General features: G+C 40.6%; 1 protein-coding gene across 1 annotated transcript; it reads left to right on the forward strand.

Moving 5' to 3' along the window:
* Nucleotides 1-7,348: 7,348 nt before the first annotated feature.
* On the forward strand, nt 7,349-13,343 carry LOC109239154. The gene is made up of 11 exons (XM_019405677.1): nt 7,349-7,533; nt 8,854-9,082; nt 9,749-9,850; nt 10,135-10,304; nt 10,564-10,697; nt 10,781-10,958; nt 11,124-11,733; nt 12,193-12,305; nt 12,416-12,659; nt 12,737-12,987; nt 13,124-13,343. Exons 1-10 carry the CDS (start codon nt 7,478-7,480, stop codon nt 12,962-12,964), a joined length of 2,064 nt encoding a protein of 687 aa, XP_019261222.1. The 5' UTR covers nt 7,349-7,477; the 3' UTR covers nt 12,965-12,987; nt 13,124-13,343.
* Nucleotides 13,344-19,139: the final 5,796 nt, after the last annotated feature.

Consider the following 19,139-nt stretch of genomic DNA (forward strand, 5'->3'; position numbering starts at 1 on the left):
CGACAAAGGGGACGTCTCAAAGTTCAAGTACAATTCATCGCCCTGCCTGCCGGCTGCTTCTCCAGGCTGAACGATGAAGGGACTGGATACATAGAAACTTCTCCAATATATGTAGGAAACGGACATATGTAATATTCTCCAATGAATGAAATAAAGCAGCATTTTTTACTCTCCACCAAGGTATTCTCCAATGAACGAAATAAAGCAACAATCTTACTCGCCATCGTCTTACATTCGACCCCGCTCGAATCGTTCTACATTCGACCTTGCTCGAATCATTTAAATATTCGACCCCGCTCAGATCGTTCTACATTCGACCTTACTCGAATCATTTATACATTCGACCCCGCTCGAATCGTCCTACATTCGACCCCGCTTGAATCGTTCTACATTCGACCTTGCTCGAATCATTTAAACATTTGACCCCGCTCGAATCGTTCTACATTCGACCATGCTCGAATCATTTAAACATTTGACCCCACTCGAATCGTTCTACATTCGACCTTGCTCGAATCATTTAAACATTCACCCCCGCTCGAATCGTTTTACATTCGACCTCTCTTGAATCACTCCACATTCGACCCCGCTCGAATCATTTTACATTCCACCTCACTCGAATCACTCTACATTCGACCTCGTTTGAATCGTTTTACATTCGACCTTGTTTGAATTACTTTACATTCGACCTCGCTCGGATTACCTCAAGATCTATGATCAACTACGCCAAAACACTACACACAAGCGACCGAAAAGTCAGGGACTTCACCACATAGCAAACACAGAAAATATAACGACAATCTAGAAACGCGTAGCAAAAAGGTAATCATTCCATTACAACTGTCATATTTCAATACATTTTACAAAGGGCCCAGAGATGCGCTCACAAAAATAGAGCGACAAAAAATAAATAAATACAACGGCTTTACGCCGTGTCATCCCCATCGGCGTACTCATTATTATACCAAGAATCGGAGGCGAGACTGTCCGCATCATCATCAACATCATCCCCGCTAGGAGTACCGAGGGCATAACTACAAGCTTCGCAGGCCGCACGTGCTTTAACGCGGACACCCTCGAGTTCTGCCTCGGAAACTCTCCCTTCAGCCGTCAGAGACTTATACACATCAAGTTGAGTCTCGGCGTGAACCCACATCTTGTATAGCTCCCGCGACACGACAGGGTCGACAGAGGTATGAGAAATAGATGGATGCGACTGCCGGCGCATATCCTCAGCCTTCAAAGCAACAACCTGCTCATTCAATCCGGACAACTCCGCCTCCAGGTCCTGAATCCCCTCTTCCAACCTCGCCACCTTGAGCGCCGACGTCTCTACCTCATTATCCCGCTCAGACCTACAAACAAGGAGGGCGTCATCTAAGGCCGCTGCTTCAGACAGGGCGGCCATTCTATCTTTTTTAGCACGGGTCAATTCCTCGACCTTGATGTTCAACTCGCCCCTCAGAGCGACAACCTTCGTTTCCCTCCGCTCAAGCTCAGCAGTTAAGAAAGCCACCCGCGCTTGAAGGTCGGCATTCTCGGCCATCACCCCCTTGCTTACTTCGAGCTCATCGTCTTTGGCCTTAAGAGCCGCCTCGAGCTCGCTGTAGCGACCTATGGCTTTCATCAGCTCATCATCCCGCTCCTTCAACTCCTCAACTTTCCTCACCAACTCCTCATCTTTCTGTTTGAGCCCGTCACGAAACAGCTGAAACTCGCTATCTTGGTTAAAGACGTCGGCCAACGTTCGGTGCTTAGTATGGTACTCTTTGTACTTGGAAGTAACCCTCTTAAAAAGGGCCTTCCTCCGCTCCTCACACCGCTCACGCTCAATACCCATGATTAGAGTCTGGCATGCGAAAGAAAGAAGTCAGCACAAGCAGATTACGCAAGCGAGACAAATCCCAAACATAAATAAAAAAAAATGGGGAGGCACTTACTCGCAAAGCCATGCCGGAGATACTTACTGACAGCTCTGCATCGCTCATCGTCTACAGTGCCGTAATCTCAGAAGCCGCACACAAGGGGGCAAAGGACGGTACCGCCCCCTCAGATATAGCCAAAAGGTCATAACCCACGGGAATAATTATGTGCCTGTTAGGACCCTCCGTCCTCACCTCTACGCAAGTGTTCCTGTCCAAGAAGGCCCGTATCTCATCGAGGTTGATGTCTGAACCAGATCTATCGTCTCCCGCAGGTATCACTCCTTCTCTTCTGGCCGCTGGCGACGCACCACCTTCTGCGGTCTGTATAGGCTCCTCGCCTCCATGCACCCCCTCGGCCCTAGAAGACCTGCCCTCCTTAGTAGCATCTGCCATAAAAACAGCCCCTGCGCCCGTCACACGTGTAGGTGCCGCTTCTTGAGCAATGATTCTCTTTGGATTAGTGGCGGTGAGGGCAGCCTGTCACGACCCAAACCGATGGGCCGCGATGGGCACCCGGTACCTTACTCGACCGAGTACCAACGTAACGTATCTTTCTTATTACATCATCATATACACGTGATATACGAGCCTAATAGGCCAACATAGTCATTTATAAACTCAAAACATAGGCCAACAAGGCCGTACAATCTTTCACGTATACGACATATGTCTACAAGCCTCTAAGAGTACATAAATGTCATAAAGGTCGGGATAGAGTCCCGCCATGCCAAACAATACACGTCTAAATCATACTAACCAAACCAGCAACTCCGAAGCAAATGAAGTGCACGAACATCTTCCGCTGAGCTGATAGCCTACTTGGAGGGCTCTCGACCTGTCTATCGGGACCTGCGGGCATGAAACGCAGCGTCCCCAGGCAAAAGGGACGTCAGTACGAATAATGTACTGAGTATGTAAGGCACATAAATAAGTACATAAGAGACATGGAAGAAATATAGAGTACATGACTCAACCTGTAAGTCTGAATAACTTTGTAAATCATAAATTACTTTTAGCATCATGCATATGCGTATGAATGTCATGTCGTGCATAGGTACATGTTTCATAACATCATCAGCCTCTGAGGGCATCCCATCATATCATATCGGCCACTGTGGGCAAAATCATCATCGTATACCAGCTGATCAGGTGGTGGTGCGTATATAATGCCATAACCTTTCCCATATTCCATATACATATATATACATACATATATACGCGTATATAACGCCGTTTGAATCATATTTCAGCCATTGTGGGCAACATCATCATCATATACCAGCTGATCAGGTGGTGGTGCGTATATAAGGCCGTAACCTTTTCCCATATCCCATATACATATATTTACATATATACGCGTATATAACGCCATCTGGTCATGGGTCAATGCACATGTATAAATGAGTGAAATGCACGAAAACTACATAATAATCTTGATATTCCTTCCGGATAAACTTTTCCAACTGCGTATTATTCTGAGACCCATGAACAGAAGATAATAATAATTCTCATGGGGAATCAAGAATATAGACACCCCTACTATTTCTATGAATAGAGTAATTTATAGAAACTGTGTATTTGCTCGTTTATTCAGTATAATTTGGACCATGCCAAAAGAAAGAAGGGATAGCCTTAACATACCTGGAGTAGTAACAATTCCGTATAATTATCCCGTTGAAAACCTTCGTGGATTGAATTTAGACCCAAAAAATCAGATTTAAGATTCTGCATTTTTTGAACTTGAGGAACAAAATTTGGCTTGGTTCTTGAAATCTTTTTTGGACGAAAAGTATTCTGTTTTAATAGTTCTTGGCTTAATAACAGATTTTTGGTTTCAAACCTCAAGTCTTGGTTTCAAGCCCAAAGATACGAAATGAAGCAAATTTGGTTTCTTTGTGAATTTGAAATGAAAATGTTTCTGGTTCTTTCAAGTTTTGGAAGGAAACGTTTTTTTGAATGAAATGTTGGTTAAGGAATGGATTTGCTTCTGTTAATTTGAACGAAACTTAGCTAAAGAAAGCTTCTGAATTCCAATCCTTAAGAAAGGATTATAGCTTTTGAATTCCAATCCTTAAGAAAGGATTATTCTTGCCATCTTGGAAGGAGTAACGTTCCTAGGTCCCTTTAAAATGAAATGAAATGGAAAACTTGAATTTCAGAAAGTCAAGGCAGCGTTTTTGTTCTTCAAGATTTACATAAAAAGTCTTTAAAATAAAGGTTACAAGTCTTGTTTTCTAAGACTTAAAGCTTAGTCATGGAAGATTTAGCCATTTGGAAAAAGTGACTTACTTAGTCACCTCCAATTTTGTGGCATCTTGCCACGTGGGGTAGGGGTGGGATTTTAATAATTTATCCACTTATTAGTTAATCGGGTAATGTTTCTTTACCCGTTAATTAATCAATTACCCGAATAATTTAAAAAATTTCACAAATTACTTAAAATTCTATTTATTTTCAAAGTACTTCATATATACTTTATATATTATACTACCGTGGTCATATGGTACCTTGCATGGTACTAGTTCATAATTACAGGGTATTATCGTTCGACCCGTATTTTATTCCAAATTGACCACTTCCAACGAAACTCATTTTCTTTAATCCGTGTACCCCTTTATCCTTTATAACACTTATTTATCGCTTGTTAAATAGCAAAATTCTGATAATATCCAAATAATCTTTTACTTGGACTGATGTCAATTACTTTATGACAAATTTAACGTACGATACTTCAGGGTACAACATTGTCGTAACTTGATACTGTAGAGCATAACATCGACGTAATATTACGGGGCGTAACACGGCCTTCCCAAGTTCCACTCTTCGCCTCTTTCTTGACGGCGACTCCTCTCCATTAGACGATTCGTCTATGAGATGGTAGATAGGCCGGGAGGAGATCTCATCCCGTGCAGCAATACTCTAGGGGGGGGGGGATCCCCCGTGGACAGAGCTTGAGTACGACCTCCACGGATGGACTCAGCCAAAGTAAATTGCATCCCTGCCGGTGCAATAGCCTGGCAAAATGCCGGCACTGGAGCTTTCTTTTTTGAAGCTCGTCGACCTAGCATCATAAGGAATTCGGATCAACGAACAATGGCAAGCAACAGAAGGCCGAAGCAGAAGTAACACTTACTAGACGGGACCTTCAGTCCAAAGCGTTTGTAGAAAACCGCCCAATCACGAATACTTGCCATGTGGGGCAACACGCGAGTCACCTAGTCTTCAATACCAAATATAGGGGAGGGTGCACGCCTCTACCGCTAAAAAAAAAACAAAACAAAGAAGTCACAAATGAGCGGAAAGCGAAAGGATGAAAAGAAGACCAAGCGTATGCCAAAAACACTTACGATTATGGTTCCACTGCTCGGGAAACCCAGTCGGGTCCGCCACCAAGTGCTCGGTTTTGGTAAAAAAGTACTTGTGCCAAAACTTCCGATTCGTCCTGTCATCCATCCCGTCTATCAGCCTTCTGGTCCCACGACGCCGGAGATGTATCATAGTACCTCTGTAAAACTTGGTGAGAATAAGTGCAATAAGTGGCGGACGTCGACCTCACAACCAGCCAATTCCGCATACTTCTTCAGCATCAGAAAAGCTTTATACAAGTACGGAGATAGTTGTGTCGGGCAGACATTATAAAACCGACAAAATTCTTCCGCCAGCGGAAGGAGTGGGATAGTATAGCCAATTAAGAAAGGGTAGACATAGAAGGCACAATATCCAGGTCGATGGACCTCCATGATGTCGCCACCAACCGGAACTATCACGGCATGAGAAGGGATGCGATATGTAGATCAAAGCTCAGCTATATGAGACGGTCCGGTCACGGAAATCACCTGAGCAGGAGCAGGAGCAGGTTCCTTGGGAAAATCGTTTCTAGATAAGGGGTTTCTGGGGACTATCTCCTCCACAGTAGGAAAACTCTCATCCTCTTCAGCCATGAGATCCTCACCACCGGAAGGAGGGGCCACCGATAACGGAGTGGCATCAGAAATTTCATCGTGAATACGAAGGGTTTGCGACATTTCGACAATAAAAGGTATACTACTAAACCTGGAAAAGAAGGTAATAACTGGGTAAGAATGAGAGATATGGAATCATGAAAGCAAAGTCAAAAGCAGACACTGGCGAAGAAGATCAAAGGAGAATAATGTTCATGCAAGAGAAGGGAGGGTGAAAGCTTCTGGAAAACGAAATCCCCGTCTATTTATACGGCTGAGTGGCGCGAGAATCAAAGCAAAGGATTGTGAATGACACCAGAACCGAAGCGACAGGCACCCAGACGCTGTCTCTGGAAGATGCGTAATAATGACGAGCGTGGCTATGATGTCACCCCATGGTAGCCACACCAATCACGACTCCACCAGTTGCGTCGTTCTCCACATCTAGGTCGACCCTGCTTATTCAACGACCAAATTCTTCTGAAATGAAGGCAAATCAGGTCTGCTTGTCGAGGGTGTGCAGGACCACGACCTCAACAAGTGGAGGGACTAACTGTATAGGTCTAAATTTGGCGTATCGATGGTAAAGCATAATTAAGATAAAGGACGGGGTTGACCATGGTATGACGATTGAGGTTTGCTTTCAAGACGTTTGATGCCAAAGACGGGCAGCTGTAATAAGGAGACAACGGTAGCCTAAGTTCAAATATAGACACAAGGAATATTCTTTAAGATATTCCTTGCTTTGTACTTTTTAGGGTTTTTGGGAAATGTCCCTTATAAATATGAAGAGATAGAGAACAAAAAGGATCTTCACTTGTGGAAAACAACACTTTATGTAAAGAGTTAACTTGGGAATATACTGAAATTGTCTCATTAATTGATTACCTTGTTCGAACCTACATTTTTGGTTCTATATTCACGAGATCCAAAGATCCTAGAACTCTATATTATTCCATTCATTCCATGTTATTGTCAGGAAAAGGAATCGTTTGAGTCTCACAATAATTGGGGAAGTAAATCCTTTTTGTTATGCCGGTAGCATTAACCTATATTCATATTGCACTTTTATTTTGTTGCATTTATAACCATTTAATAATCAACTCAAACATATTTATTAATATCTTTCATCTTGCATACTTCATTTAATTTTTGATCTAGAATTTATTATCCTTAACCAAGATTCACCCGTCTCATCAATATCAATTGATTTAATCAAAGAGGTTAACATTTTTTTTTTGTTAAACACAGCTCTCGTATATCGTCGGGATAAGTATGCCGTTGATTATCTAATGAATTTTTGAGAGTCGACGGTTGACGGTTCACGGTTCAGGATAAAGGTATTTAAGCCGTCAAGGTCCAAAGGATGATTGATAATAATAAGTCGAGCGCTGAATAAGGGCACGACCCCTTGCATGTCAAACACGTGTCCATACAGATCCCTAAGAACCGAAGCCGCTCCCTCTTCTTCTCAGCCTTGAGCATTCATCACCATTTCTTGAACTTTTTTTTTTCTGAAACTTATCTAATTAACGTTATAAAAATATGTACATGACCAAAATCTGAATTATTTGTAAAAACAATAGGGAACGAGATCGTATTCTATCCTTAAACATGGAAAAGAAGCATCTTTCTTCCATTGCCAATGACGTCCTTCAGAGATGTGCTTTGTTAGTTTCCTCTCCCTTTCTCTTTGATGCATTTTTCTTCCTCTTTATGATAATTGAATAAATAAGGTACTCGTAATTTATAACGATTAGAAAGGTATCCACGATTTAAGTTCTATGAGTGCTAACTTCTTAACTTTTTAGTATTGAAATCGTTATAGTTTTTAAATTATGAGTTTATATCAACTAACTATTTATTATAATTTTAGTGAATCTCCACACGTAATTTTATGCTCTCCATCAAAATATTGGGTTCAGATGAATCCGACAGCCGCTACATTCGTCACTGATAAGAATTACTCTTTCTTTTTTTCAAGTTCATATTGTTACTAACAAAAATATCCACACTGATGATTCTAGTTGAAACAAAATGATCTAGAATTTGTGCGTTACGAAACAAAAGTAGATTTGTTAATTGAAAAATGGATAATTTTTTTATGGAGTTTTTTTATGGAGTAAGTAGGCTGTAGGCTTAATCAGAATAGAATCTTGGTCTATGAATATTTAACCAACCGGACTTGAGAGTTTTTAGAATTTTGAATGTATATTGTGACTGATAAGGATTTGACAAATTGGCAAGGCTAAGTATCTTGAGTTCAAGTCTTATCAGTCATTTCTATATAGGTTTCTTTTCTTGTTTCTAATACTATTATTTCGAGAAATTGTTGATAATTGTCGTCAGCACTCTTAACTAATTTCGAAACACATAAATTTATGTATAACTGTATAAGTAACACCTATTTCACTTTTTAGTGAAGTCCTTTCAGCTGATTAATCACCAGAAACCTAAACAGTGAGGTTCTTGTCCGCCATGATGCTCGGTTTTAGAACCGAGTAAATTCTTTAGGGCACGGAGGGCGATGTGCTTAGCCGAACTCAGTAGCTTTGGTCCAAATGATGTATTTGCTTTAAGAAATTCATTGAATATGTACGAATTATTAATTTAGAACCCAGTAACTTAAAAGTTTAGATTCACGAACCCACAAGCTTCAAATTCTGGCTCCCTCTGCTTTAGGTACGTTACCACTTTAGGTTGTACGACTCGGTCGCCTTTTTGTTTTTGTGAAATTTTCAGCTGGCATAATTACTATTTAGACCAGATTTCTCACGAGTAAAGTTAAGCCTATATTGAACTCTAGTGCCTTATTATTGTGCAATGCATATTGTGTATTTGTACATGCAACTAGTAATGTATCTTTCCCGTTGTAGCACATCAGATAGTCTAATTAGATTTTCTATTATAGGCCCAATATTCAAAAATTGTGAAAAGTAACCTCACAGACTATGAATTTATAAAAGTTAACGATAGATATTTCTTCGCAGGAAGTTGGACACCTCAGTGGATGAACTGGTGCATGAATTTGAGGCCGGATGGGAGCCTAAGATGGAGGGTTATTCAAGGAAGTTAGTGGAGTTTTGCTGCTCTAAGGCCCTTACCAACATATGCAGTAAGTTGGAGGAGACATTAGTCGATGGTTCTTTTAGTCGGATCACGTTTGATATGATGCTAGCATGGGAAACGCCTAGTTCAGCTGATGAAGAGAGGCATACAGTTAGTTTCCTTGCTTGATTTTTTATCCAATTGCTCTCTCTTAACTAACCTTGTTTTTTGTTGTTCGATTTTTAGTTCACTCACTGACTTAAGCTCGTTTGAAATACTTTATTATGATTGAGGTCATGAGCAGAAGGTCGTCTCTTTATAATAATCTTGTATATATAGTCTTAAACGGATGGTCTAAATTTGAAATTTTTTGGTCCAGAGAGGATCAGTCCTGAAACAAAAATATCTCAGCCCAATCCTGAGGAAAATATAGGCTGCTTTATTGAAAAGTAGATTTGTTCTTCTGGCATTTCTCTATAAGTTGAGGAAATTAAAGAATTTGTGACCCTATTTCCATGAAGAGGTTCTTATTTTTAGCATTCTATTTGTCGGATGCACCCTGTAAATACGAGTTTATAGAAGATGCTGGTACATTCCTTGGTCTATGCAGATCTTAATCCATTTTTCTCTCATAATTAGTCTTAATGTGCTTGACGTCACCCAACTTTTGCTTGTAGTATAGTAGGACATTGTGATTCTGCTTATGACTCTGTTTTTTCAGCAAACCGAGCGATAAGGTTTTGGCTGTTACCTTTGGACATTCCAATTTGAAATTTGACAAGCTTTCTTTTCCCAATGAATGTGCTTATTATGTGCTGTATTTTCTTTATAATACAGGAATGCGTGGCAAAAGAAAAAGAAGAGAGGAAAGTAACTTGTAAAATGCCCCAAGAACAAGATGATATTCCTTTGTTCTACTCAGACGTCATGCCGCTCCTTGTAAGGAATCTCTATCTTAACTTGGAATTGGCTTTTGTCACATTATGCTACTCAACATAAAATGGGAATTCTGAACAATTGTCTCTTCAAATATTTCCTTTGGTTTGCCGCCTTTTACTCACTTCCTGATAAGTGATTTGCGTTCCTTCTCTCTGTACCACTCAATTCAAGATGATAGTAAGAAAAATGAAAAGCTAATATCTACTTACACGAAATCTTCACGTTGTATCTTAGATTTTTACAGTACATTTTCATCTTCTAATTTGGAGTTACTGTGTTGACAGGTTGACAATGAGCCAAGTGTTGGAGAGGATGCATTCTTGTGGCTGGGAACACTTGTACACTTAGTAGCTGATATTGTTAATGGACGATTTACTTTCGAGACGCTGACAGCAGCTACAGAAAATCGACTTCACTTTCCTGCTTATGACTTGTTCCTGAAAGAGATTGAAAAGTAATTCTCACTTCTTGTTTTTCTTTCTTAGCTGGAAGAAAACTATAGTGGAGGAATTAAAGATTTTTTTCTTTAGTTGTTAGAATGCCCTGCTTCTTAAATTGTCACCTTGTCTTGAAGGTCGTTCTCGTTCGAAGTCAAAGTTCAATTCCGTGCCTGATCATTTCTTGTTGTGATTCTACTTTCTCGGGATTTACCCAAATAGTTTGGGGTTGAGGCATAGTTCATTTATGAATGTACTTTGACTTGCATTAATTAGATGTGTGAAGCATTTGCAAAAACAAACAACCCCAACAGGCATGGAAATGGCAGACGATGAGTTTATACTACACGTTGAAGGAACTGCAACCTCACAAAGAGTAGTGCGCCATATCGGAGGCACTAGTTGGCCTGGTATCTCTTTCCTTTTGTTTTGTGTTGCCACACGGTCTTGTGTTCATAGCTAGCTATAGTTGCTAATGGACTTCTATTTCTAGGTAGGCTGACGCTAACAAACTATGCCCTCTACTTTGAGGCATCTGGTGTTCTCTCTTATAAAGATGCTATTAAGCTTGACCTTTCTAAAGACACTGAACAGAGTGTCAAGCCAGCAGCCACGGGTCCATGGGGCGCTCCTCTCTTCGACAAAGCTATAGTTTATGAATCTTCTGAACTGTAAGTACTCTTAATGCTCTCTAAATATGATTGAACCGGTTATATAAGCACTTAGTACCTTTCGCAAATAGTAGGCTGCTCACACGGCTTTTTCATAATCTTGCATGCCTGACAATGGAAAATAGGCAAGAGATCTCATTATGACTTCTTGTGTTTTCCAATTAGGCAAGAAGGGGTTGTCTTTGAATTTCCAGAAATGACGAGCTCAACAAGGCGCGACCACTGGCTTTCTCTTGTGAAGGAAATTATGCTATTGCATAGGTTTTTACAAAAGTTCAAAGTGGACTCACCGTTGGAGTCGTGGGAGATGCATGCGAGAACAATACTAGGAGTTATCAGGCTACATGCAGCTAGAGAAATGCTTAGGATATCACCTCCAGTTCCCAAGAATTTCCTAATTTTCGACTTGCTCGATGAGTTGCCAAAGGGAGATTATGTGCTTAAAGAGCTTGCGGAGAGTCTGAAGAAAGTTGACACTGGACACCCCTGTAGTGCTAGCTTGATCTTGAGGAGCCTGAATGTTGCCCAACTGTTTGTTCCCAGTGTAGAGGTGAAAGAAATCAATGACAACGTCAGGAGTAAGGAAATCAATGACAACATCAGGAGTAAGGAAATCAATGACAACATCACTTCCCCTGTACAAGTCGACAATGTCTCTTCATTGGAGAGCGCTATTGAGCAATCGAGGGAGGAAGCAAAGGAAATTGAATTGGCTAAAGCTACAGTTGAGGAGCTGAAAGAGGAAGGAATCGGCGATAGCGTCCAGGTTCTTATGGTAGGTTGCTACTCCATCTGTTTTTAGGAAAATACATATTTATCATTTCCGGAAATGAATCAAAGTAAAACAAATGGAAAAAAATGTGGATTAATAGCCAGCATGTAGAGCTTTAGAGCCCTTGTTTATTAGTAGCATGCATCACTTAATCTTAATTGAAGATCTCCCAATATGTGTATGTTACCAGTGGCGAAGCCAGGAATCTTCCAAAGGGTGTTCAAACTTGAAAGAAGTGAAAAAAATTCTCCGGCAAAGGATGTTCCATATATGTTATATACCTCTAAAATCGATTATTTTATCTATACACAGAGTAATTTCTCGACGAAGGGTGGTCAATTGACCACCCTTCTAACAATGTAGCTTCGCCCATGTGTATAACAATGTAGCTTCGCCCATGTGTATGTACCGTTATGCATCTCACTTGTGCTAAAGAAATTTGGTTATTTTATCTTTCCCTAGGGTCTCCTCAAACCACTTAAAAAGTTAGTTCCCTATGTTCAAGAGGCTTTTACATGGGAAAGGCCATTATACAGTTCCATTCTTGTGACGACGACAATGGTAGTTATTTACAAGTGAGTTTCTCCTTCCCTCCTGTAAATTACTTGTCTGTATTTGATGTCACACCTGAGCTTCAGTTGTTTATTGAGTACCGAAAAGAACTAACGGATGCCTTGTTATGTAGAGAGTGGGTTGGCAAGGCAATAGCAGGTCTTTTATTGGGAATTGTCGCTACAATGGTATGGGCTAGACGAAGAAGGATACCCGATAAGGTTCATAGAATAGTTGTCTACACTGGATCTGATCAGACAACGATGGAAAGCATAGTGTCGGCGCAACAGGGATTGAGAAGTGTCTACGACCTGATCCAAACGATGAATATAGTTATCCTGAAAATTTGGTCAATATTGGTTTCAAAAGCTCCAAAGGTACTGCTATCTGTTGGTGTTTGCTCTATATTCTGTTTCAACGCTCTCTGTCCTTTACTAACTATGGATAATTGCAGCATGCGGATATGGTAATGGTAGCGTTGATCGTCGCAGCAGTGATTTTAGCAGTGGTTCCGTTTAAGTTTATCCTTATGGCTTTGGTGTCGTATGGCTTTGTGGCAGCATCAAAGACAGGGAAAAGCATAAAGCAAAATGAAAAAGGAAATAGGAGATTACAAGAGTGGTGGGACTCTATTCCAGTTGTTCCTGTTGATATCGTAGACAAAATCGACCCTGATTCATAACTTTGGATATCGCGGTGATCCTGGTTTGTTCCTTCGCTTCACTAAGTTATCCGTCTGATGCCACGTGTTTTTCTTTGCCTGCGCTTTAATTTATAGACTCTGTGTTCGTTCTGGTTTTTTGATCTCTTGGCAATTTGTGTTCATGTTGTGTTATCGCAGGGCATACTGAAGAGGCTTCATCACTAGAAATGAATAATTTACCTGTGTCAGATAGAAATATAGTAAATAAAAGTGGTGTTTTTTCATGTATACATGTGTAATACTTCCATCGTTTGTTTGTAACACGTACATGTATATGTATATTGCATAGTTCTCTGGAATAACAGTTGAAGTTTATAGATCAATACTATATGTATCAGATCAGAAGCGGAGTTGGTTCGGATTTCTAATAGTTTGAAGTTATTGAGTTCTAAATTAATAGCGCTTGAGTCTATTTTTGGCTGAAGTAGTTATTCCCGTGCATTCTGCAGTTTTACCGAGAGAGCTATAACATTTCTCTACATTTTTACTGCATTTTTTCGTCACTTAAAGCACGTCTATACAAGTTGGTGGACAAAACCACTAATACAGTGTTTTGTTATAGCAGTTTTTTAAATATACTAGTCTTTATGTTCGTGCATTGCATGTATAACTTTAAAATTGAGAATGCAATGACAAATGCGACTAATTCTTGTTTCCCAAAAAATGTTGGTTTCTTGTAGCTTATGAAGATATAAAGAAAGCAATATTAGCTTGTACTTAATCTACAAGTGATACCATTCATACTCTTGTAGGAGTAATTAATTTTCCATTACTCTTTTCTCTTTCTTCTTGGTTCTCGGTTAGTCCATTATTGATTATCTAGAAGCTCTTTTTTTCTCTATCTTCACGAAGCATAATAATTATTATCGAGTACACACTTTTTTTAATCCAAAATTACGAAGAAGTATATCTTTTTCAAGAAAATTTTGAAATTTATTCACATTATTTGAGTTATAATATAGTTCTTAAATTTTTTGGTAATCTCTACTGTAAATATGTACTATCAAGAATAATCCAGAATAATATGAAAGATACTTTGAAAAGAATTCTACTACTCTAATATTTTAAAAGTAGTGCCCCTCAACAAACCGATACTATAAAAACAATAATACAAATATTATTCTGTAAAAAATAAATATTTATTATCAAGAATAAGGTAAATATGAAAACGACGGATAGAAAAAATTTAAATTCATAAATTCAATATTTTAAAATGATATACATTTTCTTCAAGAATATCATAAAATCAATACCTTATATTAGGCAAACATCCTATTTGTTTGAAAAGGTTCGACAGAATTTTACATTCTATATAAATATTTTAATGTATTTTTACTTCCGCCACAGAGCAAATCCAATCTTTGTTTTAACGTTTTTTTTTTTTTTTAACAAAACTGTTTTTAACCAAGCACCACAATACATTGATAATAATATCTTGTGACAGTTTTGTGTTCGTATGAACATAAATTGAACGTAAGTCTTCAAGTTGGAGATAAATTCATGACATAAGAGCATCTAATTGTGAAAATAAACCAATCATTAAAAATTTGTTAAACTTCAGTAGACTTTGATGGACTCTTTTTAAGAAACTTAATCCAACATGCATTGGTCTACTTTGAGAAATATGTAAAGGAGTCTATTACTCTTACTTAAGTAAATAAATAAATTAAAGAGCACACTCTCGTCCGTATTATTGGAACTATTTCCTTATCATCTATGATCAATTTTTATTATGTAAAAAAGAAAGATACTCATATAAACCCCTAGATTTTTTTATTCTTTGCAATTAGATTTTACATTGAAAATTATTGTCATTTATTAGGGAAAAAATCAAAATATTTTTGACTATTAAATCTTTTCTTATTTAAACTATATAGTAACTCCTAATATTTATGTCACGACCCCAAACCGAAAACGGTTGTGATGGCGCCTCTCATGAAACAAGGCCAGCCGACACAAACCCCAAAATTAATTAACAGTTATAATAATTCTTAAGCAAGTCATTAATAAGTGATAAATCCCAAAATAGAGTAAAATAGAACAAATGCGGAAACAAATACAGCCCGACATCGGGGTGTCACCAGTCATGAGCATCTAAAATCCGTCTAAGAGTATGAAAAGACAACATCATTTAATACGAACTAGAACAAACGAAATAAAAGTAGGAAGGAGAAGCACTGGGCTGCGAACGCCGAGTAGCTACATAGTCAACTCCAAACAAGCCCATTGGAAGAGAATCAGCCCTCGCTAGCGTGACCCGAGACTCCTGAATCTGCACACAGGGGTGCAGGGAGTAATGTGAGTACGCCAACTCAGTAAGTAATAAAAGTAAAAGCAGCTGAGCGATAAGAAAACACGTGAATACACAGCAAAATGCTACAACGAGGCAGGGAACCAGCACAATACAGTGAAACAGTAAAAACTCATAAAAACTTCTTAGTTCAGTAAAAACCTCTTTAAAACATCTTTCAGCAGTCCAAATGAGTGAATGAAAACAGGTATAAAAGATAGAAAACACAAATCAGCCCCTCGGGCAAAATACCAACAGAAACCAGCCCCTCGGGCTATCTCACAATCACTCGTATCAGCCCCTCGGGCAATATCATGGAACATCATCAGCCCCTCGGGCTATATCACATCACAAACTGGTACCCGCGCTCACTGGGAGTGTACAGACTCCGGGAGGGGCGCCTTACGACCCAAGCGCAATAATAAGCCATCTCATGGCATAATCAACAGGCTCTCGGCCTTCTATCAATCACAAGCCACCTTGTGGCATAATAAATCTGGCCCTCGGCCTCTCATATATCACAATTAGTACCACATGCTGCGGCGCGCAGCCCGATCCCATAGTATCCTCACAACACAGGCCCTCGGCCTTACTCAGTCAGAATCTCACAAGCCACACGGGCAACAGTAAAACATGTTGCTCAGCCCAAAATATCCTTTAAAATATCAAAATGAGTAAAGATGGCTGAGTTGTGAAAACAGTATAATATAGCATGACTGAATACAAATAGTAAGTCAAAATAGTGAGGAATAGTAGTAAAAATCCTGGCACGAGGCCCAAATATGGCATTTAGCCCAAAACATGATGATAGCAAACAGTTTACAATCAAATACGCAGATAAACACTCATACGGGACGGACTAAGTCACAATCTCCAACGGTGCACGACCCCACGCTCGTCATCTAGCGTGTACTTCACCTTTAAATAGTACAACGATGTGAAAATCCGGGGTTTCATACCCTCAGGACAACATTTACAATCATTACTTACCTCTATCCGGTCCAATCTCTAGCCCGCGATGCCTTTGCCTCTCATCTCGGCCTCAACTCGTGTCGAATCTAACCAAAATCAGAATCATGACGTCAAAATATGCTAAGGGAACGAAGTCCATGCGAAAATAATCAATTTACGACACGAATCCCGAAATTAACCAAACCTGACCCCCGGGCCCACGTCTCGGAATCCGACAAAATTAACATCAATGGAATCCTTATCTTCCCACGAGTTCATGCATATCAAATTTACCAAAATCCAACCACAAATGACCCCTCAAATCCCAAATTCAAGGTCTCCAAATCTCAAGCCCTAGTTTCTTCAATATTTACCCACGAATTTTCCATAAATTTCAAGTCTAATCGATGAAATAACACCATAGGAACGAGTTTTATGATCAAAATTCTTACCTCAATGAAGTTCCCTCTGATTCCCTCTTCAAAATCCCCTAAAAGCTCTAAAAATCGATTTAAAATGGTGAATAAAGGCTGAAAATCGCGAAGGAGGGTTTATATACTTTCTGGCCCAGGGTTTTCGCACCTGCGGCCCTTCCTCCGCTTCTGCGCTACCACTTCTGCGGCCAAATGCACCGCATTTGCGGTTTTCGCTAATGCGCCCAATTCCGCATCTGCGACCATCTGGGCGCTTCTGCGTGCCCGCACTTGCGGGTCCCCTAGCCGCAGGGGCGGTTATGACAGCAATGGGACATCTTCAGCTGCCAAAACCAAACTCAAATCTTTCGTCAACCATCCGAAATCACCCCGATGCCCCCGGGACAACCAAAAGCACAAACAAGTCATATACCACTATTCAAACTTATTCCAATCTTCAAAGCACCTCCAACAACATTGAATCAACCAAAACACATCGGATTCAGGCCTAAGGTTCCAAGAATCTTTCGAATTACGCTTTTGATCAAAAAGTCTATCAAACCACGTCCGAATGACCTGAAATTTTGCACACACATCCCAAATGACACAACAGACCTACTGCAACTTTTGGAATTCCATTCTGACCCCTATATCAAAATCTCACCTATCAACCGGAAAACGCCAAAAATCCATTTTCGCCAATTCAAGCCTAAAGCTACTCCGGACCTCCAAAACACATTCCGATCACACTCCTAAGTCCGAAATCACCTCCCGAAGCTATCCGAACCATCGGAACTCACCTCCGATCCCTTTTTCACATAAGTCAACATCCGGTTGACTTTTCCAACTTAAGCTTACCCAAAAGAGACTAAGTGTCTCAAACCTTACCAAGACCATTCCGGATTCGAACCGACTAACTCGATACCACATAATACGGATAAACAAAGCATAATAAAGCAGAAATGGGGAAAACAGAGCAGTAACACATGAAACGACCGGCCGGGTCGTTACATCCTCCCCCTCTTAAACAAACGTTCGTCCTCGAACGGGTCAAGAAACATACATGAAGCCTCAAATAGGTGAGGATATCTGCTCCGCATCTCCCGCTCGGTCTCCCAGGTAGCCTCCTCCACGGGACGACCTCTCCGCTGCACTTTCACTGAAGCTATATCCTTTGACCTCAACTTTCAATCCTGACGCTCTAAAATAGCCACTTTCTCCACATCATAAGTCAAATCTCCCTCTAACTGAACCGAGCTGAAATCCAATACATGAGACAGATCGCCAATATACTTCCGAAGCATAGAAACATGAAATACCGGATGCACACTCAACGAGCTGGGTGGCAAGGCAAGCTCATAAGCCACCTCCCCAATCCTCCGAAGTACCTCAAAAGGCCCAATGAGCCGAGGACTCAATTTACCTTTCTTCCCAAACCTCATAACACCCTTCATGGGTGAAAACTTCAACAGAACCTTCTACCAACCATGTAAGACACATCCCGAACCTTCCTGTCAGCATAACTCTTTTGTCTCGACTGCGCTGTACGAAGCCTCTCATGAATCACCTTCACCTTGTCTAAAGCATCCTGCACTAAGTCTGTACCCAATAGCCTAGCCTCGCCCGGCTCAAACCAACCAACCGGAGATCTATACTGTCTCCCATAAAAAGCCTCATATGGAGCCATCTGAATACTCGACTGGTAACTGTTGTCATAAGCAAACTCCGCGAGCGGAAGAATCTGATCCCATGACCCTCCAAAATCAATGACACAAGCGCGCAACATGTCCTCCAATATCTGAATACTGCGCTCGGACTGCCCGTCCGTCTGAGGGTGAAAAGCTGTGCTCAACTCAACCTGAGTACCCAACTCTCGCTGTACCGACCTCCAAAACTGTGAAGTAAACTGAGTACCTCTATCTGAAATGTTAGAAATTGGGACACCATGCAGACGAACAATCTCCCGGATATATATCTCTGCCAACCGCTCTGAAGAATAGGTAGTACTCACAGGAATGAAGTGCGCGGACTTGGTCAGCCGATCCACAATCACCCAAATAGTATAAAACTTCTTCAGAGTCTGTGGGAGCCCAACTACGAAGTCCATGGTGATCCGCTCCCACTTCCACTCTGGAATATCCATCCGCTGAAGCAAGCTACCCGGTCTCTGATGCTCATATTTCACCTACTGACAATTGAGGCACCGAGCTACAAATCCTACAATGTCCTTCTTCATTCTCCTCCACCAATAATGTTGTCTCAGATCCTGATACATCTTCGCGGCACCCGAATGAATAGAATACTGCGAGCTATGAGCCTCCTCTAGGATCAACTCCCGAAGACCATCCACATTGGGCACGCATATCCGGCCCTGCATCCTCAATAGCCCATCATCACCAATGGTCACATCTCTGGCATCGTCGTGCTGAACCCTGTCCTTAAGGACAAGCAAATGAGGATCATCATACTGGCGCTCTGTGATGCGATCAAATAAGGAAGA

This window comes from Nicotiana attenuata, unplaced genomic scaffold (assembly GCF_001879085.1).
Source record: "Nicotiana attenuata strain UT unplaced genomic scaffold, NIATTr2, whole genome shotgun sequence".
Taxonomy (NCBI): Eukaryota; Viridiplantae; Streptophyta; class Magnoliopsida; order Solanales; family Solanaceae; genus Nicotiana; species Nicotiana attenuata.

What these genes read in the sequence shown, in the direction of transcription:
- LOC109239154 (XM_019405677.1), top strand. Translation starts at nt 7,478, where the DNA reads ATGGAAAAGAAGCATCTTTCTTCCATTGCCAATGACGTCCTTCAGAGA. An exon ending in CGGAGGCACTAGTTGGCCTG is followed by an intron (nt 10,698 to 10,780) that starts GTATCTCTTTCC and finishes TTCTATTTCTAG; the next exon opens with GTAGGCTGACGCTAACAAAC. An exon ending in GTTTATGAATCTTCTGAACT is followed by an intron (nt 10,959 to 11,123) that starts GTAAGTACTCTT and finishes TTTTCCAATTAG; the next exon opens with GCAAGAAGGGGTTGTCTTTG.